Source organism: Meleagris gallopavo, chromosome 10 (genome assembly GCF_905368555.1).
Source record: "Meleagris gallopavo chromosome 10, MGAL_WU_HG_1.1, whole genome shotgun sequence".
NCBI classification, from domain to species: domain Eukaryota; kingdom Metazoa; phylum Chordata; class Aves; order Galliformes; family Phasianidae; genus Meleagris; species Meleagris gallopavo.
In genome coordinates this window covers 5851348-5877342 of record NC_139413.1, presented here as the reverse complement: position 1 = coordinate 5877342, position 25995 = coordinate 5851348, and the positions used below count along the sequence as shown (strand labels likewise).

General features: G+C 39.1%; 1 protein-coding gene across 8 annotated transcripts in view; it reads right to left on the bottom strand.

The window, feature by feature from the left end:
- Window positions 1-25995, bottom strand: part of DNM3 (dynamin 3) — a 171464-nt gene that overhangs the window by 96354 nt on the left and 49115 nt on the right. For all 8 annotated transcript variants that reach the window (XR_014885174.1, XR_014885175.1, XR_014885176.1 and 5 more), the window contains one exon: window positions 24991-25104. Coding sequence is in view for 5 of the 8 variants with exons in the window: in XM_085231480.1 (XP_085087606.1) it covers window positions 24991-25104 (114 nt within the window). In the remaining 3 variants the exon portion in view is untranslated. The remainder of the gene's footprint in view (window positions 1-24990; window positions 25105-25995) is intronic.

The window sequence follows — 25995 nt, the reverse complement described above, 5'->3', positions numbered from 1 at the left end:
TGTGCCACTGAAGTTTCTGATATGACTGAAATATACTGGACACGGAGAAGTACAGCAATAGGTGGGACTAGAGTGGCTCTAGGCAAGAAGGGGACTGGATGCAGAAAGAACTGCAGAATTACACCTCCTAGAATTAGGAGGCTGCAGCCTGTAGATATGACAGACAAAGAGAGGAAGCTGCTGGAGGGATGAACTGAAGGGCCCTGAGAGGACTGAGAATCAATTCAAGAGACTCTTTGGGAGATGCAACAGACGATACATTTTCCAAAACACAGATTCAAATATATGGCCTTAGGGCCATGTGACAAAGGAGACCCCACTGAAATCCCAATTTGAATCCAAGTCATCGTAGTCCAAAGCAATTCTAGCCAAATTTCACAGGCATAAGGATACAGAAACACTAGCTGGCAGGTTATATTCCAGAAAGAGACTGCATCAAAACATGATCTTTCTGCAAAGCTCTTCTCCAAAGAGAGAGACAATATATATTGTATGAAGAATTCTTTTTCTGGCTTTTCAAATGCACGTCTTCCACAAGGTATCATAAAAGGGACACTGCAAGAGACTTCATGAGACAGACTTCATCCTAGAGCCTAAAAAGCTCAACCGTGTATACACAATCCATCCCTCATTGCATACCTAATCAGCATCTCTTGCAGAGCTTCAAACATTCCCTACTACCTGTTTCAGTCACTATTTCACCAGCTCCAGACAAGCACTTTGCATCATGGTCTGAGCTGAAGGCTTTACAGAGAAGAGAGAGACTCCAAAGCAGAAAGAATTTGTTCAAGGCCACACAACAAATAGGCAACAGACAAGGGCAAAAATCTTCATTTCCTTTTCGCCCCAAACATACAGTTATTCCCAACATCACCACTATAAATACATTTATTTCCTCTAAGCATTTTCAACACCGGTGAATTATGAAGCATCTTTCCTGAGATTCCGTTTTTCCGGTATCTCCTTTTGTGGAACGTATCAGTATCATTGTGCTTTAAATCCCCAAGTCTATACTACAGTGAATACAGAAGCTTGTGAAACAAACACGACAATCCCCATGATTTCCTCATCATACGAAGCATTGTATGTACACACACAAACAAGCATAGGTTCAGCTTCAGAACAAGAGCTTTACACTCCATAGGACAAGAGCTTCTCTTTGGAGTACCATCTGCTATTACAGCTGATTTATACACTGACTTTTCCAGCTTGCTTTGAGATGGCTCATTCAGAACTAGCTGATCTGAAGGGCTGATGCTGATCTTGCTGGGAGAATGGAAGCACTGCGGTCACAGGGCGAGCTGTGCAACATATCCGACAGTCTGATACAGTCATCCTATTTAAAGTAATTCTATACTGCCTTTATGTATTAGTAGCTCTCTCCTAACACTGATGAACTCACATATCTATTTTCAGTTCCTAAGCTAGGATTCTATTACAAATGCACAGTGTTTCCTTTTTTAAAGTGAGGGCTAATGATGTAATAAACAGACTCTAAACTGCAGTCATTAAATATTCACATCACATTGAGATTTACTCAAGCTCACTGTCTTCCACAGGAAATTTTCTACCATCCCTTTTCTGAAAGATCAAAACACGACTGGATATGGAATGGAATGCGCACCATCTTTCAACCTAACTGAGGCTTCTAAAACAGCAGCATATTGACTGTATGTGATGAAACCCCTGGTGAATCTTCATAGTGAAGAAGGGAGAGACAGCACAAAGAAGGTTTTTTTTTTTTTTTAAATGCCCATGACTGTTCTTCCAGTCAGGGCATACAATATCAATACCACCAAGTACGCCAAATATGAAGTTTCAAAACAGGGGCTTGAATCAAGAACGAAAGCTTAAAAGAACGCCATAAATATTTCTCAACAGGTGGAAAGTATATAAATAAAATTTCAGATAATTCAAATACACTCAAACAGCTCACACTCAAACTCAAACAGCTAAATTTTCCACAGAAAAACATGTTTCTCTCTAACTAACTGGAAAGCTTCAGACCAAAGACAGCATTATGATTTATCCAACCTGAGAAACAAAATATTTCCCTTTCCCTCCAAAATTAATTTAACTTCTAAAAGCAAATGAGATTTTGTGAAACAAAACACAAGCCAAATGTTAGTGTTATTTGCAGTAACCGTTTCTGTCATAGCAGGATCCAAATGCCATAACTTAGATTTGCAGCTTTTACACTCAGATTTGGATGCACACAGAGGCAATCGATACTTTGATGTGCGTACAGCTTAGAGACACAAGCAGAGAGCGTGGAGGGGACTGAGATATGCCAGGAAATATATTTCAAAAGGATTCACATCATTTCGTTAGTTCATCTGGATTTCTGAGGGATGAAATATTTTAACAAATTATTCTATTGTGATTCAAATAAGAACTTACATGTTTTGTCAATAAGACACAGGGATACAATAATTGTGTCTTCTGCCCACTCAGCACCTTAGCACTACATAAAGATCCGTCCTTTTTTCCTTCTTTTTTTTAAACAAAAACACACACAGTTTGCTAGGAAGCTTTGCCTCCACCAATTCCAAATTACACTGTACCTCCTCTCACAGGACAGGAATGTCAGTGCATTTCTACGATTGATTGAATTCTAGAATTAAATATACCTCATCAACACCTTCCCCAAAAGAATGAAGGAGAACAACACTCTCTCATATTTAATATCAACAAAAAAAGGCAAGAATTCAGAACTACATTCCCCTGAATTACAGTTCCATTTCTTATCCTGTTTGGAATTCGAATACTCCGAGAGAACCCGTGAGTGGTGTGACCCTGACAGGACTGTAAAAGCATTCAATAGCTTCTCTGACTTCCTCTTTGGTTATGCCATTGTGTCCCTTCACGTCTTTGTTGTTAATTAAATCAAACCAGATTTCTACCAACAGCGTGACAGCAGCGTCATCAGCACGCGATCTGCTGAGGCTTTCTCAAAGTCCCTCTCATCACTTTTGCAAGTTGGCTCTTTTTGTGCAGCCCTTTTCACTGCGCAAAAGATGCACTACCTTTTATTCTACCTTTTATTCAGTGCATTTCTTGTGCTCAGAAGCTATTTCCACATTCTTATTGTAGTTCCATAAAAATACTGAACGTCTGCTTGAAGAGCAAATGAACGTGGCCTTTCAGCCTTCATCCATGCAGCTGACAGGAGCTACAGAAAACTTCTGAATGTTCCTTTCTGATAGTGTTGTTATTTTTCAAGCAGACTTAGACAACGTTTTTCTGGGAAATCTAAAGAAACTGCATGTAAGGATCGTTCTCCCTTGCTTCATTTTCACTGCCACCCTGACCGAATGAAAGAGATTCATTCCTTACCATGCTGTTTACATTTCTGGGTAGCACTTTCAGCAGCCTGAAATCACTGCACAAATGGAGGTGTTTACCACTCCCACACACGTACTGCTGAGCACCTGGCAATTCCGACCCAGCTTCTCCATCCCGTACAGCTTCCAAAAGATGCAGAGAATCTTTCAGCCATCTCAGTCTTTCATTCACAGACAGGACTTGAAGTACAGCACATCCAATATATTAAAATATTCAGCTTTTTAAAAGAGCTGTATTCTGGTTTATTTGTCCTTCTTTTCCCAGGCTGTGTGCAAAATCATGGGACTACCTTGGCGTTAAGGGCTTTTTAAAAGTGAACTTTCCTAGCTTTCAAAGCTAGGAAAAAAAAAAAAAAACAAACCAAACTCTGAGACTGAGCAAATCCACTGGACTGTTTTCAGAGATGGTGAAATTTTCCATAACTCCACACCGGATTAAGGATTTTTTTTAACAATACTAGGAACTACTAAATTTGCATTCGGAACTAAAAAGTTCATAAAAGCATCTATTCTGTGCCACCAGAATAGCTCTATTAATGCAGCAACCTTGCAGTTCTTGCAGTTGATTCAATCCACTAACACTTAGAACAACAGATGTTCCAGCATATTATATATAAATTGTCCCATTCCTACAGAATCCTAGGCACAATTATAGTACCGGTCAAACAACATTTCTTTCTTCAGTTTTAAAAAATGCACTGCCTTTTATTTTAAGCTCTATACTATTCATCTAGCAGTTTGTTTCTTTCTCCTACCAGCAAAAAATATAATACAGGAAAAGATTTAAATGAAAAACAGATCTGTGTAGTGGATTGCATATGGTTTCCATTTTCCTTCATGCAGTTTCATAGATAGTCAACTCAGAAATCCCTCCCACAAATCCAGATTTGAAATCTACTTTCAGAATTTTGTCAGCACAGGAGTTAGGAGACAACTCTCAGTGCATGAAAATGCTGTGATACGTCTTTGCTTCATCTTGTTAGGGTAAACCTTTCCTAAAAAGCACCACTGGATGTGCCTAATAAACCAGTATGTATAAAATAAGCACGCTCAGATGAAGCTGGCTGTGTCCATGTTGACCTGCTGTAGAATTCTCTGTTTCCTGGCATACTATGTTTGTGTCCACACCACACAGCTTATTGCATTTTATGCCTGTTCACAACACACAGAGTTTTCCAGCACTAACAACTTTATACCTAGTTGACATGCTCAGTACTATACTAAATCCAGCCAATAAATACTACTCCTGCCAAGAAGACTCCAGAATTATTACATTCCATCAGCTTCCCTAGCTGATTTCAACAATTATTTACAAGGTCCTTCTGACTTTGTTTACATAAAATGCATCTTTTCCTCCTATTTCTCATAGCCAGTACTAATCCTTTTCTCTCGTGTTTTCAGCAATTCCTGATGACATATGAATACCAAAGTAAGCGTGCCATGTTTCTATCAGACACCACAGGAGGTTTACAAAAGCAGTAAACTCCTGGCTTCCTTAGACACTCTCAGGGGGCTTACATGTCAGTGGAAGAGTAGGAAGGATAAGCTGCTGATTGTCAGCTAGTGTTGTTGTTGCCATCAGCTAACAATTGTTTGGATTTCCTCCTCTTTAGAGAGCAGCTCTGAGGGGGTCTTGGATGGGATGCAAAAATGAAATAGAAGACCTTGGAGCACCTTTCTTTTTTCCTTTTCAAGGTAAAAGTCCAAGCAGGAAAGCATACATGTGGAGAAAGCAATGTTTTCAATAAGCATGATTTGGTTAGCAGATCGGAATGACACAGCACAGGTCCCTGAAAATGCAAGACACTTCAATGTTGTGCACACGCAGATGAAAAAAAGAATTCCAGCAAGACCTCAGAAAACATCTGTGTTAATGCTGCGTCTTAGAGAAAATGTCTGTCAGCCAGGAAGATGTGTTCATCCATTAGTTGCAGACATCACCTTTGTTTAAAATTAGAACTTGTCAATTTATGTCTGTTCAGAAAAGCACAAATATTACTTGTTATGCTAGTCTACTTTTAATGGACATTTGCTGACTGATAATTCTCTGATATTTAAAGAAAGAAAGTTAGGGAAGTTTTGCTGATTCTATGTCTCCTACACTAGAAAATGAAAAACATACTTAGGGAAAGAAGCAGTCAGTAGAAAACTTGCTTACATGCTCAAAAATCTAGTAAGACACCTGTTATCCCCATACAAGTCTATAGTTGTGTTCAAGCTAGCACGTGATCCTGGCATTCTTAACTATTGACCCAGAGACCAGAGCAGGTCAGGCTGCTGAAAAAGCAGCACATTTCTGAGGTCTTGGGTAACAACTTCCAATCCCTGAATCTTCAAGTCAAAAGTCAAAAAAAGTCAAACTGGAATGAACAAACTTTTCCATCACTAATTCCCTTCTACTTATGATTACTTCTCCCCACACTTTCTCCCCTAATCATCTTAAGTTGTTTAACTTCCCAAATTAAAATTATCAATTTGCTTTCAGAGAATTCTCAGACACCTGGCAACTCTTTTTAATTTGCTCATTCTTAGTGTTATACCTACCATCAAATATTTTCTTTCTGTCTACCTATTTTGAGTAAAAATCCAACAATCTCCAGTTCCAAGAGTAATACATGTCCCTCTGTGAAGGAAAATTATGGGTTAATCTAGGACCTCTCCCCAGTATTTTTCAGCCAGTCCTGGTCTATGAGGGATGCAACCTGAATCTTCTTGTGCACGAGTATGTGACACAGCTCCTTGATACTCTTGGCTTTGCTAAGGTCACTGTCAATTGATTTCTGGGACAGAATGAAGAAAGCTGTAATTGCACCAGGTGCTTTGCTTACAAATGAATGCAGCAGACAGGACAACGTCTTCTGGTTTCTTCAATGTAACCATAAATATATGGATAAGACACATTATAGGCCATACTAACATATTTCATAACAATTAAAAATCTTATTCAATTAATGCAAAGAAGAGCACAGAGAAATTATCTACTGGATGGTAATGTTGTACTATGAAGTCTACTATTTTTTATACCATGACCAGTTAGGTAAGATTTTTCAGCAAGGAAGATGCTCAGCTCAATCAGTCTCCTAAAACCTACTTGGCTTGCAGAGCTTTTCAGATGTGTACTTCAGCATTCATAATACCTCAAGGACCCTATACTCATCGTGTTCTCAGATATCTCTTGAATTCATCCACTGAACTGTTTCTCAGCTCTCACCCCACCTACACTGTATTTGTGAAAGACGCATCAATACCCATTGCTGCCTTTTCTGCATGCTCCGTGTTATCTGCAAGGGAATGTTTTGGTTTAGCATTTAACCAGAAATGCTTTTCTCAGGCTTTAGGAAAAGACAAATTGACTAAACATACCTTGTAGCAGGAGTAAAAGATGGTACAGTCTGTAGGGGCCTTTGGTTCTCATGGGGAATCTGAGTTTTTAACCAGTGTCTGATTAATTTCCTTTTTCTCCACACGTGAGAGAAGGTTCAGTAGGGAATCAAAAGCAGAGTTATCTACTTCATCCTCAAATTTTAGGCAATTGTCAGAATTTGCTAAGATGCACCTACCGGATGATCAGTACAACAATAAAGGAAACCACTTCAGCAATGTGAAATGTGAGCAAAGATACATGCAAGTTTATCCTGTAAAAAAAAATTCTATTATAGCACTACTTGGAAAGGTTTGTGTTGTTGTTTTGGTTTGTTTTAAATCATGATCAGACCCTCAAGAGATTAAGCACCATACATAAAGGGTTCAATTGAAGCTGTTTGCTCTCTTAGGATGAAGCATTCAGTTTGCACAGCAGAGAGGGTAATGCTGCATGTACAGCTTCCCAAGCGAAAGGGAGGCCTGGAATGAAGCTGTGGAGATTGTCACAAAAGGAACAGATCAATACACAGTGAAGGTTCCTACCAGTGAGAGAAAACAGCACATAGATCAGCAAAGGAAAACCATGAAAGGAGAGAGAAGGGTCACAATAGACCCCATAGGAAAAAGACATTGAAGAAGAAAGTGGGACTTCAAAGAAAGAATCTGTACTTCGTTTTCAGGTTTTAATATTAGAACAGTTAATCAGAGAGTAATAAGGGAAAAAAAACCCAACTTTTTTGACCTCTGAAGAGTGTTAAGTGTCTCAAAGGACTTCAGTTTAGGTGTTTGTCATGAGTATACCACAACAAAAGGACACTTTTACACTATCCCCTGTGATAAAGAAGGCCCTTTCCTTATTTGTCAAACATTTAGAAATACCCACCTGACCAACACAATAGGCAGTGGCTCACAGGTTTCTAGAATGAAGCTCCTCTCAACTGCTAAGAGGACATCAGTGAAGCCACAATAAACACCCATTTATTGGTATGGAAGAGATAGAAAAATAGAAAATGTTAACACCCCAGTTTTATCAGGATTATAAATGATAAATCATACCTTAGTTCACTGACAAGCAAAACCAAACACTTGCAGACAAGCAGGGCACTACTTATTGTTGGCAATGGAAGCTCAAATGACACGTAAAAAAATCTTATTCTTTTAAATTGGAAAATCAAGGGGAGTAACAATGAGCTATTTGGAAACCTTTCGTCTTAGGAGACACTGAGCCAAAGAGCAACTCCAAATATCAGGGATATTGAAATAAAACACAAGGACTTTGTGTTGATACATTAACTCCTCTGTTTCGCACAGAACAGATGCTTCTGCTATGCAGGTACCCTTGAGATGTTCCATGGAGAGGAGCAATAGAGCTCCCCAAGACTGACAGTCACCTCTTCTTAGAATGCAAATCTTGGCACCACACCAGTGACTGATTCCTATATTCAGCCTCAGGAAAGGAACTCAATTTCACATTCGAGAGTCTGATTCATTATTGTTAAGACTTTATCAAAAGCAAGACAACCTAAGAAAAAAATTATATTATGAACAGAAGTTTTGGCAAGACAAAGACAACACTTCATGCAGCAGTTAATATAAAGAGAGGATAACAGTTCTGCCAAAGACAATAAATACTAGAAGAAATGTCTTTCAGTTTTAGAGGCCCTGAGCAATATCGCTGTGTTCATTTTAAGATCTGCTTCTACAACACAATTCCCTAGAGACTGTTCTTGAATGTGAAAAAGATGGATGTTTTTGTTTTGGGCTCATTCACAATGCTGGCATTACAAACCACAGCCTTGAAGTGAGGTGAGAGCTAATATCACTTTGCCACTAATTTCTTTCAACTGCATCCTTCTCTTTCTTGATCTCTCTTCTCCACCACTAAAAATTTCTCCAGGCGTTGCTATCAAAAATATGCTCAAGTAATAAATCATCTATCTGCTCCCACGTGACTGGTATTCATTAGAGTCAAAGATCTCCAAGATCTGCCCCCAGAGCGTATTATGTTTCTGAAGCATAGAAATAGCTGCAACACAAAATTTTGCCAGGAAAGAAAAAAAACAAAAAACAACACCAACACAAAAGTAACAACAAACTGCCTCTCAGTTGGGCAGCAGAAAGAATGTTCATAAAAATATGTTTGAGGGGTAAATCAAACCCCAAATTCTAATGAGACAAAACCAACAGTCTGAACAAACAGGGCAAAGTATTTAACACAGGATTTTTAACTAGAAACTTCCATAAAATACACACTTTTTTTTGGCCATCCCAACATTTCTATTTACAAAAAGCTCTCTCTTCTTTTTCTGGAAAGGAATAATAACAATAAAAAAAAAAAGGGTCAACCAAGAAAACCATGGCAAGTTTATCTATGATGCATCTTTGCCTTTGCTAGGCAATAAATAACACCCACCTACACTCACGGAGATGCTTTGTTCCCTTTTACATCCAATCATCCAGTTATTTTGCTTTACTGAGTACTACAATCACTTTGCAACTGAAGTGACATCTTCTCTGAGACACAATGATCTTTAAGTGATGTGGTAACCTGAGTGAATCATTTGAGTTTGAGTGGGGAGAAAGAATACTTCTCTCAGCTGCACATCTGGATTTTATAAAGGGTCCAACAGCTTAAAACTAATGTGCTGCAGGGCTAAAGCAAAGTCTGAGGAGATCACAGCAGGCAAGAAAGAGGACAGTGTTAATCCAGGGCATATCATGCTCTTCACCACTACTCTGAAAATTAACTTAGCTCAGCTAATTTTGCATCTCCACTAATTGTGTGTTGCGTATGAGTAAGCAATGACTCAGGAAATGTCAAAGCTATTCCATATCCTGTCCTTTTCCTGAAAAAAAACATGACAGGCACAGAGGACACCTCCCCCATTAGGCCACAACAATTCAACGAGGCAGATATTTATTTTAGCAAGAATGAAATAACCTTTATGCTGCCATTCAGACATTACAATCAGTTGTTACCGCTGTGCTGAACTTACACAGCTCCCTAAAAACAATTTGCTGCCCAAAACCCAGGCCAGATGTTCAGTTACATGGCTACACACAAAAATGAAGCTGGAAAATACACAGGGAGCACAAAGTCACTCAGACATAAGGATTCCTTATCTATGGTACTCCAACTATTTTCAAACATTTCTGATTATACACTGGTAAAATTTAACCACTGTCTCTAAGGCAATAAAAATACTGAACAATACAAGACCACAAAACAACACATCATAACCAGGGTGAAAATAACTGGACTGCTAATGAGAGAAAAAGGAAAAAAAATGAAGCGGCATCAGTATTGAACCTCTCATTACTGTTTACTTCTTCAATACACAAGGGTGGATGCTGATGCTAGCTAACTACAAGTACCCAACTCATTGGCACAGAGCTGTCCCCTGCTCACTGAAGAGACAAGAGAACACAAGCTCCAAAACTGTCAGGTGCCCAAAGTAGAGTAGGGTAGACTGACCCCCTCCCCCTTCACTTTCTCTCCTTTCACGTCTTTCTTGCAAACTCCTGCAAAGGTGGAGGCAAAGCACAAGCAGAGAAGAGAAGTAACGTAGGGGAAAGGAAAACAGCACAACAGAGAAGATGGAAAAGCGAATACGCTGAGGTACCCAAGGTGTATGTCTGGTGAAGAGAGAAAGCAGGCCAGAGGGAACAAGTGAAAAAGAGGTCAGAGAGGGGAAAGTGGACCAGACACTTGGTGTTTAGGGGCTTTACTCACAGAGCTCCCCAACAGGTGGAAGGTTATCCAGAATACACGGATCTGGAGTGAAGTAATTTACAAAAGAACGAATCACTACCTGCAACACCAGAGACAGACCCTCCAAAAAACTGAGCAGTGCTCAGAGATGAGAGATGTGGCTCCTAGCAGTAATGCAGCCTTCCTACAGGGGCCTCGATCAAAGGGATTTTTCAGTTAGTACTTGGAAACTGCTGTCAACCTTGTACTTTTTTTTCCTCGTGTCACAAATTTAAAGCTACAATCAACTGATCAGGCAACGAGGTTAAGGTGCAAAATGAGCAACATGCTTCTTCATTCTTTCTCATAGCCATGGACACAGTTACCTGCAAGCACAGATCATTCCTACGTGCATTTGCCAGGAGTAACAAAATTGCTAGGGAGCAGACTTTAATAAAAATAAAAACAAATGAGTGGGTCAAGTTGCAGCAGAGCATTAATAAACAGCAGGAGTGCAAGACTACATTAGACTTTGCCCTGATGTCAGTGATATCAGTTCATTAATGGGTGACAAATGCTAACAAAGCAAGTATCAGACACACTCTCCTCACGTGAAGATGCTTCCTCAGCCCTCACCTGTCCTCTCCCCACGTTATTACTAATTGCCATTTTACAAATACGTGGTATTAACTCTGGTGACAAAATCAGACCCCTGAAACTATGTGGTTGTGTGGTGGTTTGGGGTTTTTTGTTGTTGCTGTTTTTTGCTTTGTTTTAATGAAAAAGTCTATCTGTTCTGTTCCCTGTGTTCTATGCCTACCTGTTTCTCAGCCTCTTAAGGCATGATTTAGCTTCTTGAGTGCTGAAAAGGGTTAATCTTTGCTGCTGGATGTGCAAAAACTTCAGAACAAATTATGACAGATGACTTTCTTTTGCAGAATGATTTCAAAAATAACTATGTTCAATTGTCTGCTATTATTCAACTAATTTATCAGCTGCAGACATCCAGCTTACTGTTCTGTAGTTCCCTGGATCATATCTAGAACTTTTGAAAACTAAAGATACAAAATTTACAATTGTCCAGACACTTGCTACGATAATTTTTTAATGTAAAAACTTGTGCTAGCAGCAGTTCAGCTACTTCTCCAGTGTAAATACAGCCCAGAAAGCTTTACAAACAAGAAGCATGTAGCTCCCATGCTAGCTATGCACCAAGATCATTTAAAAGAAGCCTGTCCTGTTCAGCATGAAGAGAGGCGTGGCACTGTAATGCAGTCCTGCCAGTAAAAGGAAATAATTCAGCAGAAGTACAGCTACTTTCCTTTTCATGGTGGTCTTCCAAGTAAGTGTCAATGAAGAAGAAAGAAGCCGGACTTTGCAAAATCCTTAGTTTCAAAGTTAAAATAGAATAAAAATAATAAAAGAATATTTTAGGCTTGTGGAAAAGAATTTGTTCACTGGGCTAAGTTCACGGGCACGTCAGAAATGTCAGAATGATAACACACCCCTGAAAAACGAAAAACTATCCTCACGTTTGGAAGGCACTTATGATGAGCTCTGGTAACAATTTATTACTGATAGAAACCCTCTGAGTCAAGGTTATTGCAGCCATGAAAGCAACCTGCCACTTCAGTACTACAGCTAAGCAAAAGCCTTAAAAGTGTATCCATTTTGTCAGATGCACTTTTAAAACCAACAGGATATCTGGGGAGCCATTCAGTAGAAGATTTTAAGTATTTCAGGTATCACATGTTATCAGAATGAATCGAAATGTCTATTTCTTTTTGGGCCTACAGCCTTCCAAATAGAGATCAAGTGAAAAAGGAGGGGCTGGATCTAAATGCTTAACACAGACGTGTGTAACAAGCCAAGCAGAATCTATGAAGGAAAAAAGAAACATACCTAAGAGGTCTGAATGGCTTTGCACTGTATTAGAAGCTCTCCCTGATAAGGCTTTAGCATCCTTCTGGGCACACAGAACAAGCCCCAAACCCCTGTTCGTGTACTCCATTCCTCCAGAGCTCAGCTTTTGCCAGGAAAGAAGCTTAGAGGGAGAGAATTTCCAGGCCGCAGTGCAATGAGCCATTCTGCTTCTATTTAACCATCTCGTGAAAAATTCACAGGCTAATGCTGTGGCAGTCAGCAGCAAAATTCAAAATGTCACATTTCTCAGATCCTAAGCCTGCTTGGGTCTTTTACGCACTGCCTCTTGTTTTGTTCAGAATCTCTGCAACCCATACTGCAGGGACTGAGGTGTCAGACCACCCCTCCTCCTGGTACAGAAAGAGGATCCCTGGAACATGGTTTGTCTTCTCCTGACAGCGCAACCATTTCTCACTCTTCATCTCTGACGGTTCCTCACTGCAGAAAACCTGACCCACTATACTTAGGGTACCATTTACAGAAGTCTCTCATTTCTCACTCTTTCCCAAATCATATTCTTCTGCCACAAGGTAAGTGCTAAATGGTTATGCAACAAGAAGGTTGCCTCCTGCAAGCGCTGTGATATGTAGACAAGGAGCCCTCTGGACTTGTCCACAGTGTTGCCTATTTCGTTTATATTAGCAGCCTTACCTCTAAAAGCCCTCGTGCATCAGTTCACTTTCTCTTATACACCTGTCTAAGAAAGTCAAGCACTCTGAACCTTAGGCCTCCTTTTATAGCGTTTCCAAAACTCTACCTTTGCTAATTAAAAACATCTCACCACTGCTGGATGCACATCAGCCTACCGTGATCCAAATGGTGGAACTGGATGCACAATCTGAGGTAGACAGCACTTGGTGTGCTACCACAACAAAACAGCCTGCAGGTCGCATTTCCTTCTCATTGGCTGGAGACTCTGAAACCACCTTCCCCGATGTTCAAGTTCATTGTATTAATGCTTTCTGAAGTTAGAGCTCTGCAACCTGCCCTGTGCGTGCCTCTAGAAGCTACAGCTCTCAGAGCATCTGCCATCACCTAGGAAGGACAGCAGAGCTCACAGCACACATTTAGATTTATGTATGTAGTTCTTTCCAAAGCTGTTCAGGAAGTTGGTGGATATCTACCTTTCAGAACGAAGTCCCAGTGCTCAGACTTCCAGGCAGAAAAAGAGCTACTGCCAACAATTCCATTGAGCGCACGTCCTATATAAAGTCACCTCCAGTTTTGACTTTGGAAGAGCTTACCCGGTTAAGTATCCCTTTGTTTCAGGCTACAAGCTAAGCCAGGTTAAAAATAAAAAATAAAAATAAAAATAAAAATAATAATAAAAGTACAACACTTAGAATCAACAGCAGAACTAACAAAGCAAAAAAAAAAAAAAAAAAAAAAATCTACAGGAGAGAAAGGATAGATGCCTGTGGGGAGAGTATCTCAAAATCTACGGTAAAGTCATACTTGGCAAAATTCAATAGATCTGGTAAACATCAAAGATAAAATTTAGCAGGATAATTCCACCAAGCACCATTAAAAGAAAAATGGGACCAGCAGGGTTACCAGTGAAAAACAATGCCAGGCCTAATAGCACTGATCTACCAGAAGCAATTTATTATGACACCAGAAATAGCTATTTTCACAGTGGATGCTTGAAAAGAAAACTTTAAAGCTTCTTTAAGTCTTGAGCTATAGCAAAGTATTCAGCCAGCCAGCCAAAATAGCTGAAGGGAAATAGGAAGGCCACATGTGGAACTAATTACTCATGTAGAGGCTATGACAAAGAACATTTCTCCAGACTTTTCATGGGGGCTTCACTTTCAGGAAGTAACTCTAATTACTGTTCAAGTCTCGGCAGCCTGCATGCCGCTGACAGTTCCAAGAAAAAAATGAACCTATTTGCCCTTTTCTTGGTCTGAAATGCCAAAATATAAAAGCGCAACTGGAGGCATTAAAAAGAAACAAAATAAGCATTGGCTTATTGCAGTAGATTCTCAAGCTGAATTCTTTTTATAAATTCAGTTTTTCAGCCTGCAGAAAACAGCAAATTCTGCCTACATTAACTCGCTCTCCGTTGGCTGCAGCAGAACTGTACATCTTGACTTTTTACAGCTTTTCCATACTGGGGCCCACTTCCTGCCCGGTTGAAGAAAAAAATCTGGCCTAAAGATGAAATGACTGCTTAACATTACACTAAAACATCTGGTACCATTTTATACACAGACCCATGTCTGAGAGCAGGCAATTCTAGCGGTCTCACCAGCGGCACAGTGCATACCCAAACCTCCCTAGGGTGACATCATCCCATATATGGACTCTCAGGCCCAGCCCTCCCCCTTTTCCTGGTCCTAAATTCATTGCCAGATCCCCAGTCTGCTGCAAATGTGCCACGTCAAGACTGGAAATCACAGCACTTCAGTGTGTTTCAGTGAGTGCTGCAGAGTGTGAGGGAGAGCCGAGCACAACCCGTGATGCAGGAAGGCAGTTTTTCCCAAAGACTAAAAGAGGATTTAAAATAAATAAATAGAAGCGTCCGGAGATCCTGCTCCGTCGCCCCAGTGTTCAGACTACCTGTTCAGGACAATGCTGTTGTACAGTAGTCTGCACATTGGTTAGACTGGGCAAGGGAAAGCAGCGACATGGACTATTGGGGACGCCAGTTGCTCTTGCCAAGGAGAAGACAGTTATTGCTCCTTTCAGATCTCATATACAGTATTTTTCTTCACAGGTTTTGCACAATAGGGAATAAGAAACGCTAAGGGACACTGTGAAAAAGGAGGACTGCAGAATAATGCGGGGAAGACATTCTGGTAAGGCCTACTTTGGAAGAACACCTGGCCTATGACCTGGCAAACCTAGGTGACTCCCCCCCCCTTCCTCCAGTCATCACTGCAAGAAAGATGGAGCTCTGATGATTTACTAAAACTTATGCAAGAAATGAGAGAGGTATACTACCTAGACGTGTACTGCTTAGAGAAGTGTACAAGAGCATAGTTGAAGTTGGTCATTTCCTTTTTTTTTTTTTTTTTAATTTAAAATAAAGTTTATTTTTGCCCACAAACTAAAAAGGTAAATTTAATATTTTTTACTTGTAGCAATCAGTATAAATATCTAAGGAGTATATCGTTTTCTTTTAATGCAGAAGTGGCTTGCTAGAAATATGTATTCCGAATAGCTCTTGTTATGAACTATTGATCTGAAGATCAATTTTAAGAAAATACTTTCTCTTAACATAATAAAGTAATATAAATGAATGCATGAATATTATTTTAAATTATTGTAAAACATATTATATCGCTGTGGGGAGAACTGTACTTTGATTTTCTATGCAACTGAAACTTCTTTGCAAGTAACCTATGCTCTATGTACTAATGAGAAATGGGAGGGTTGCCATAGGGAATGTATGACTACTCCGTGCTTGGCTTCTGCCATGTAGCATACAAAATATTTGATTGTTCAGGAAAAATTACCTCTGAAAGTGTAGGATGTAATGGGGAAAAGTAATCCAAATCAATCAATAAATAAAACAGAACAAACAGCTTTCCACCCCATACCTGCCTGGCTATTGCTTATAAGTGACCAACACCGATTGATTGTTGCCGCTGATGTATAGCTTGCTTTGCTGATATTTCTTCTAACATTCTAACATCTTCTAACAAAATGATAAGTTACTTTGTCCTAAATCCCACTGATAGAAATGGAATTTGTAAACGAATGCAGAAGTTTGCTTTGGTGAATTTCCAGCTGTCCTGGTAGGGGAAAAAAACCCTCAGGCTGAATGAAATCCCCACGGACAGAATAATACAAAAAGTCTGGGCTGCAATCTGATACCAGCTGAACTCCAGAGTCAGCTCCCCTAAAGTTAACACTAGTAACAAACTACTGCAACCAGAAAAAAAAATCCCACCTATATGGTGCTCGTTATGGCCAGGAAGGCTTGCAATAGCTGTACTATAAAAAGAATTAGCAGAAATATGCAGCCATTAGTATAATAAGCAGGCAATTATGCAGAATGCGTGTTATATTCCAGACAGCCTTGATGCTGTACAATTTTAAAAAATATGTATATTATTATTACCTTTCTCATTGCTCCTTCAATAATCAACTGAAGTCCTATTGGGAACGCGGCCATGTAGCATTAGTGTGACTGTGCCTATATTGCTTGTCTTACAGCCTGCAAAGCGACAACTAGCACTGTCATTTCCCTTACCCTCCCAAAAAAGCTTATGCATTTTGACTTACAGAATGATTACTTCTTTTAATTGTAGATGTACTTCCAGGTTGCCCACCCTCTCTTCCCTTATTTCACTAATGATTATCTTCAGTGTTAAATTAGTGGGCTTTAATCCATTGTAGTCCGAAGGAATTTTTACCCTCGTTCTACTTTAAAGTGAAATTACAAGCAAGATAAATGCGGTCATTAATAGCAAAGCTGAAGAGATAGGCACAAATTAAAGGAATGGAATGAGATTCAGGCTTGCATTAATATTTCTCAATCTTTAAGCTTGATTGCTGTTTTAGGCATAAAAAAAATCTGATAAGTTTTATGACTTTTTGTCATAGCGGTAGAAAAAATGGCTTTCAAATTGCATTAAGAAACTTGCTCTGTTACACTTCCAGGGAAAACGCAATCGCTCGCAAGTATGTTTTTGTATATTGCTTATTTGCATATCCACTTTTACTTTTTGTTTGCTTGTTTGAGAATTCTGATCTAGAAATTAAGAAAGTAGTGTTAACAGGCCGTGTGCGAAACCCCGTTAGAGATAGCTGTTAGAGGTGGCTCACATGATTGTTGGCTAAATAAGCAAAGAGCATGAATACATACAGAACGAGTTATTTCTCTTATCTCTAAGTCCGCTATTTGCATTAATCTTTATTTTAAATGGCCTTTCTGGATTTAGGAAGTGATTCCCCTCCCATACACCCATGACTGCTCAAAGTTACATTTTTAGCCTGCAGGGCTGAGAGCGAGGAGGCCCCTTGGCTTGGGGCTTAGGAAGGGGGGGCTGTGCACAAAGCAGCCGATACGGGAAGAAAGCCTGTATTGTTAGCAATGAATAAGGAAGTATATCTACTTCGACTCAGCAATCAAAACATTTCCAAAGTGAATTAAGTGATTCTCTGGTTCTTCAAACAGCTCTGTTTTTGCTAGGAAAAGTTCTAGCTGATTATAATCAGAAAAGACTTCCAAAGTTAGAAAATAGAGGTTTTAAATAGGCATGACAATAAACAAGGCAACCATATACATTTTTTTCACGAGCAGAAGAAATCATTACTATTTACAAAGACTAAATATATATAAAGCAAGTTTCAATACGTAATTAATCACAGAGATCTGTGTGCAACCAGATGGATACCAAAGCTTAAATCTGTAGTAGAGTTAAAGGATACAGCTCACGTTATCATACAATGCTCAAAACTAAGAAAAGCAAATGTGGGCAGTTGAAGAGGTCAGGGTTTCAATATAATGAACTTTTGTCTTTATCTTTTAGTACAACCAAAAAAAAATTAAATAGGGAAGAGGAAAAAATATTTCAAACTTTTTCTATACGTATAATTTTTTTTTTTTTTAAGAGAAAAAAAAAAAGGAGAGCTGGAAGCCACTGAGCCCTACAAAATTACAGAGCAAGCGAGCATCCAGGGGCAAAAAATCACTTTAACAAATGGCATTTGACATTTTTCAGCCCTGTCTTTAAGTCGCACGCTGCCTTCTGCACTACAGTTAGCAGCACTGTGTAACACGGCTGCATGAGCAGAAGGACGCTGCTCTGCTCCCCACGCTCCTTGCCCCCCTCCCTGCACCATCACTGCGTGTCCACAGGCACTGCTCAGACCACCCAGGTGCCATCGCTGGGTGCAAAACGGGATGGCCCAAAGAGTGAAATACTGGCAAACAGTTCTGAACTCCTCAACAGAGAGTTACGTGATGATTACCTTTACATCAAAGGATGCTGAGCAGGCTGGAAAATGGAAAAACGTAAATCTTAGGCTGGGTAGGGTTGTTTTTTTTTTTCCTTCTTCTTTTTCATTATTATTTATTTAGTTCTTATCAAGGACGTAAGTTAACTTTTACTTGCAGAAGGCTTTCCTTCCCAAACTGCACTTTATTTTAACAAAATCTAATTAAAATAATGTTAAGGATCAGGTTAAACCTAGAAAAGGACAGGAAACTGTAGAGTTCAGAACGAAACTTTCCTGAACAATGCTATTGTGCTTCTGTGCTGCATTTTATGCTGCACTGCAAAACAGTATCTAAAAATAACAGCCTTCCCTGATCACAGCTGGACAGAACATAATTCTCAATTTGATTTCCAAACTACCCACATTTAAAGCCAAATCCTTCCTATAGGTTCCTGTAAAAATAACACTGGAAATCAGAGGATTTTGTTATGAGTACTCTAAAATACTCTTAAGCCCTTTCCTGACCTAATGAATGAACCAGACAGAGCACACACAGACATTTAGCCCTTTTATCAAACCAACTAGAATCCAACTTTTAAAGAATATCTGCTTTTCAATAAGAATCAAGTGGAGGCAGAGCAGTACCATGAGCAGTCCCAATTCTCTGAAGGCAAAATGAATGTGCCCCAGTTACAACAAGTACAGCCGTTTGCTGATTGCTTGATGAATTCTCCTCATGCACAGTTATTCGAAAGACGGCACGGCCTTTCATTTATAACTCCTACTCACAAATTCCCTGATAAATAGGAAACCTATTAATTACAATGCATGTTTTTGTTTTTCCAGTTCTTTTTTTTTTTTAACTATTGTTTGCCAATGATTACCGTACAACTCTTCCAAAAATCCACAGCACAAAAACTGAGACCTAATTTTCTCCCAAACCACTGATTTATTTGACAACTCAATTCAGACATCATATATAAAACAAGCAGTTTGTTATATGTGCTTTAAAAGTACTTTTTATTTGTCATTTTTTGCATTAGAATTGTCAGGTGGGCAGGAAGCCGTGCCGTGCCATGTTAGAGCCCAGTCTTATTTCTGGAGTTCTAAGTAAAATTTTAAGCAAGCGTATTATAAAACTAAAGGGAGCATATTTAATGCCTTGGAATTAATTTATGATGTCTAAATTAGCTAGTCATGCTTTATGTTTGATTATGTTTTTAAGATACATTACTTCATTTTGCTAGTTTTGAGGAAAATGGATATATTTTACATAATCTAGGTCCTTAATTTGTATTATTCAACATGTATATTAGCTTGTCTTTAATTTTAAGTCAAAATAATTATTACTGCTAAAACACCACAATTACCATCTAATAATTTATTATTGGACTATCCACACCATCAGCCCTTTGGTAAATGCATTCCTTTTACAATCAGCTCTCAGTCCAGAGCTTCAGTGCTCCTCTTCTGTATGGGATATTCTTAGCGTTGGTTTGAAGGCTTCCTGCTTACCTATGGAGGCACTAGTGAGCAATAGGGATATAAGAACATCATTACAAAACAGAATTATTCCATCTGTATAAAAAAAGTGATACAACTATTTACCTCCTACCTCTTTTATGTGTCCATGTGTTTATACTTTTTGAAACAACACCTCAACGATGGCATAAACGTCATTGAAAAATTGGATTACATTCACTGTGTCTATTTTATATACAGTGAAGCAGCACATCTTGTGATGTAGATGATGTTACTTGCTTTTTTTTTTTTTAGTATTGATCTGAAAAGCTGACTGAAGCTCAACAAATTTGTTTTCTAACAAATTATGGATTTTGAGAGAAAGCTAAATTGAAATAATATGCAAAGCAAAATAGTAAAGAGATATGATCGTGGTAACGGGATAGCTCACACATATTGCCATAATTCATCTAAAATGCAACTGGTTTTCTTTCCAGCACATCCCCCTTAACTGGGTTAATGTGCAAGTTGTTGTCTCCATTTGTACAGGAAGATTTTTATTTATTTTTAACATACAAGATTATTGTACTTATCTGCTCCTAGAAAATATGTACTGTGTAAACATATCCTTTATCTTGAACTTCAGTATTTCTGTGCTTCCAAGAAGAGTCAAACCATCTGGTTATGTTACCACATGTGAGTGCAATATGCAGGCAGACTCCTGTATGAGTTGCATATAAAATAAATTACGGTAATTACGGTTTCAATTCTTTTTTTTTTTTTTTAAAGACTGTTCCATGTGTTGAATTCGTATCTCTGATCCATGTCAGCACAATGCCAACTGATGTACTGAAATGCTTATTTTCTGAATAAAATCAAATTACGTTCTTGTCCTACAGCTCGCAATGCTTTAAAGTTTAATTCTATTATGTGTGCTCCCCCCAACAAAGTCCCCCAAAGCGGATGGGTACAAAGCGATCCCCACCAGCGGTGATGGCTCCAAGGGACTGGCTGGACGGAGTTGTCATGTGTCTGCCTGTCTACACTTGCTGTGCAGAACATCCTCTCACCTGTACAGCAGGCACAGACAGGCAGTCACATGACAACCCAGCCTGAGTGACAGCCGGCTCTGACACCCCAGAGCATCTTCAGCAAGAGCTGCAGCCACGAGTCGCTCTGGATCTCAGATGGTCGGTCAGTAACCGCGTCCTGCAACCCACCTAGAGTCAAACCAACAGTGCCTATAAAATACAATAAAACCCACTGCTGAAATTTTTACTGTGCTTTCTATAGTACTCTTTTCCTAGTTGTTCTCATTAACTCGCTAATGACAGGTTTTATTTACGTGCAGCTCTGCGGCACCACAGTAAATGGGAGGAGAGAGTTCTCAGCCATAAAACCCGAGCAACTCGCGCTTAGATTGCTGCTGTGCAGAACCACAAGTGTTGCTGTTAGCCATAGAAGCGAGTGCAGCTTGCTCTGTGGCAAGTCAATCCTAGAAACACACACAGTGTCAGAGGAACTTCTCCCCTTTTTGCTCTCCTACCCCCTTCTCTTATTTTCTTATCTCTCCCCCAAACCTTACTGAATTTTACAATTGGGAATAAACTGAAATTATAACACAGGCTGCATCTATCACCAGATACTGCCCTTTGCTATTAAAGGAAAAAGGATATATTTGATTTGAAAAATCAGAATAAAAAAGATTTTTCAAATTAACAAAAATTTCATATTTTTAGAAGTTCTTATCCTAGCCCCAGCATGGCATCCTTTGGTCTCCACTGAGGCTCTGAGTGCTTTGGAAAGGATAATAAATTAAGTTCTCTGACCATGCCCTGAAAAAGCAGCATTGCTTTACCGACGGTGTCCTCCTGTTTATGGCAGAGCTTTTGAGCCACTGGAACGACATTCCACATTCCCAAAGCCTGTATTGTCCCAACGTAGAAACTGCTAATTCCAAAACTTCAGGCTGGCTTTTAAGTGAATCTTAGCACAAAATCATACAGCTTTTTGTGTTAGTAAAAGCAGTAACAACTGAGAGCTGAAATGATTTCAAATGCGTATATATATATCTGTAGGAGATGCATCTCATAATTCTTCAGCTAGTATTACATAGAGTACTTCACTAAAGAAAACGGTATTTGTGAGCTATATGAACGTGCTTATTTTGCACTTATTTACAACAGTCTCATAGCAGTACACAACATTTTCCACGCTTAATCTTAAGTTCACGGAAAAGCACAAAGTCGCAGTCATGCAACAATTTTATGAACACAAGCTACTGTATGCAGGGCCAGAAACTAATTCAGATAAGTGTACACATACCTAATAACATAACCACTGTACCCACGGTGATCCATAACTATAATATTGAAAAGAACTCTTAGGCACTGATTCTCATCTCATCTAGCACTAAAATCCCCTTGCATGTTTGAGCAGCAGCAAAACCACATCAGTAAGGAGCAAAGGAAACTATTGGTCTTTTTTTTTTTTTTTTTCCCTAATATTGATACCATGCAACAAATTTTGAAATGCTTTACTTCGAAACGCATTCCACTGTACTTTCTGCTCCAGAAGCCACAGCTTACAAGTAGAAATAATTTGCATCCTCCTAACAGCACTAGCAATTACTTGCGTTGAGAGAGCGATTTTCATATCCGAGTAAATTCCAGACTACACAGAAGAGGCTCAGCTTACACCAGAGGGGGTATGCAGCCCCAGAGGTCCCAACAAACGCTGTGGCTTTGTGCAGCACATTGTCAGAGCTCTCTGGTGCACAGAAGCTGCAGCCGTCCTCGCTCAGGGGTAGAGGCACAGGGGGAATGAACTCACTGCTGTACTTGGGAGAACAAAGGGGAGAGCAGAGCTGCTGCATCTCCCCCAGACGCAAGGAGATGCTCCCACTGCCAGGGAGGAACCCCAGCAGGGACACGAGGGACCTGAACTCCCTGTGACCTCCCAGAACACACACCCGTGCAGCGCCGGGCACAGGGCAGACACGTAAACATGAGTATCACTTCACACATTGCTGAGCACCACATATCTTCCTGGGGAGGAGACTCAGCAGCGAGCAGCCTTTTCTATAACGATCCAAGAACAGGATGTGACAACTACCAAACAGAGCTGAAAGCGAGGAGAACATTTTAAGGACACCAAATATAATTACACAAATTGGAATTCAGCCAGGAGAGCAAATATTTACTGCTTTATTTTCAGAAGCCAGTAGTCTTGTTTCTGAAACAAGCCCCTGGTCTGTTATTAACCGAATGGTCAAGAGGTGGCTTTGACTGCTTTTACAAAGTGCCTAAAACAGACTTCACTAATTTTTGAGTCCTACTGGGAAAGGCTCTGAAATAACAGAAATCCAACATAACTTTGTGAACTACTCCACAGAACAGAACAATCAAATTATGCAGCAAATTTATACTCAACAGGGAGCTTCTTCCACCCCCAAAATGTGGAATACCGTGCAGTTAATGGGCTGCTCAGGGAGGTGGTGGAGTCGCCGCCCCTGGAGGTGTTCAAGAAACATCTAGACGTTGTACTGAGGGACATGGTTCAGTGGGAAATACTGGTGATGGGTGGGTGGTTGGACTGGATGATCTTAGAGGTCTTTTCCAACCTTGATGATTCTATGATTCTGTTATCTTCTCTTATTATCATAAGAGATTCCTGAGTGATCTCCCATATCAGCCTGAATGAACTCCACATATTTCCACAACTCTCAAACACACCTGGTTGGCAACTAAGAAACCTTAAAAAATTAAAATACGCACATGGAAATCAGACAGTGGCCAATTCTCTCCACATACTGTTCTAAGATTCCCAAGTGATTGTTTCTAGCACACTACAAAAACAAACCTGTTATTTTCAAGTTGCATAGCAAAGGGCATTCCATAAATATTTTGAGGAATTTTTATATTTCCCACTAAACAAAGATAAGACAAAAAAAAAACAACATCAAAACTACCACAGAAGTTGCCACATCACATCTTAGATGCTTCTCCAAATGCTTTTGATGGAAAATAGAAAGGATGTAGATTTCAGCACATCACTTACCTGTAGTCAGTTACCTGTACCTAGTCTAAGACAGTAAGTTCTTCAAGGCAGATCAGAAACAAAGACAAGTTTTCACATTCATAAAAGCACGTTCATTTTTTTTATTTCAAAATTAATTATATTTTAGTGACCATAGAATTAAATTCCCTGTTTTCACCTAGCACATCCCTGACTGAAAATTTAATCTTTTTCTTGTTATAGTATGTACATTCCAATCCCTATACACCTTAAACAAAGGGGTAAGGGGCATAACCTTCAAGGTTAAACTAATTTTTCAATCAATCCTACCATCTACTTAAGATTTCAAAATGGCAACAGACAAAGGGAAAATACTCTGCTGACCAGCATGATTTCCACAATCAACAGTATTATTGGAGTAACTACTACTCATAAACACTCATTAAAACTCCCTCTTTACCTGTGCTCAATTTTCCAACAATAATCAGAAAAAAAAAAGTGTACAGAATAATCCTGTTTAAACCTTTGAAAACCTAACAACAGAACTGCATTTGAGTTTTGGATAGAGGATATTATTGCTAACATTGTTGGAAAAAAAAGCCTAAGCAGAACAGATCAGCAAATTTGGTTCCCCAAGTTGCCTAACAACATATTCATGTTTCATAAAGTAAGGAACATAAACATCTTGTTTATCATAGAACTACTTTTTCCAGTTCTCTTATTTCCCACCTCAGATTTAAAGATTAGCAGCAACATTTCTTAACAAGGTGCCTTTTCTGGCTTTCCAGTAGCAAATGCGAACATCCACTGCATTTGGCTACAGAACACCACAGCCAGGCTTTTCAGCCTCTCAGAACATGAGGCCAGACAACAATTGTTATCACTAAATAAACTGCTGTAGTTACCTCTAGGAGTAACTGTAACTAAACAATTTATGATCAACTTACTTAGACATATAAGAGCAGCCCAAACAAACACAAAAATAAACACATTATTCCAAAGCAGGCTTTTTCTATTTTAGATCTATCTGTGAAACCACAGGAAGAGAAGTTTAAAGAGTAAATAAAAAAATAAAAGCAAAACAAAACCCATCACAACACCCTGTATTTGTCACCAACATTTTTATGGAAGTCTTAGAGGGTCAGCATTCTTCATAAATCAAAACCAAGGATTTAAAACAACTCAGATGAAACCTTAAATCATTATTTCAGATCAGTACATGTTAATTTCGTATTTTAAGGTGGTTTCAGAAGACTGAATAAATATTGTTTTTCTAGTAGACATTTTTTCATTTCTTACCTCATCATCTTTATACCAAGACAGGCTTTCTGCAGTTAGAACGAACCAGTATTCCTTGGATCCTCCTTTCATGATGCCAATATTGTTGATGGTCAGCCAGCCCTTCCGGATGACCTGTGCAGAGGTGCAGTCAGGCACAAGTTAAGTTCATTATTCATTTAACATAATTCTGTTGCTGCATTCATACTTTTAAATGAAGAATTGTTAAATAAAACAAGAATAAATATATATATTTTAGCCCAGTAAATTCAAAACAGTGTTTTTCAGGTTCCTGACTTTCAGTCAAAAAGCTGGAAAAAGAAAGAAACCTAAAGATTATCTTTGTTGTATTTACAGGAAGTACAAATGAACTAAGGATAATGCAAACTTTTATTTCTTTGCTGCATAACAGCACAGAGTAGAAGTCCATAGAACTTTACATATGATTATACTGACAGCACCTTCTTTCTGGAGAAGCACGTAGCTTCTGGTGTACATAGGGAACATTCAGAAGCTGAAAGATTTTTCTGCAGTCCAGGGTCCTCTTTCTCCAAAATTCAGTAGAATGTGATAAGGACAGGAACATGAGAACTGTTCTCCTCTCATAAGGTAAAAGAGAGAAACAAAACAAAACAAAAAAACTAACAAAGCAAAAATGGTGATTGAAGAAATGCGTAAAGGAGAACTTGCAGAAAACAGATACAACTTGAAGACAAAAGAACAGAGGGGAAAGCACACCTATAAGTACCAAGGCCAGGAGACCATCTTTTATAGAGAGAAAGGGACAAGAGAAAACTGAAGAGGAACGAGAACTCTAGAGATGAATCAGAAGAGAGACCAGTGATGAGAACTAGTTTATGCATCATCCAGATGGGAACTTTTATAAGAACATTTATTTTCTTCTGTTATATATATGAATAAATAAGCGTTCCTTCCTATCGTACTTTGAATAAGCAAATAGAACTCAGCTCATCTCACAGATACAGGCAACCTCAGACCATTCTGTTCTTCCTGACAGAAAACCCT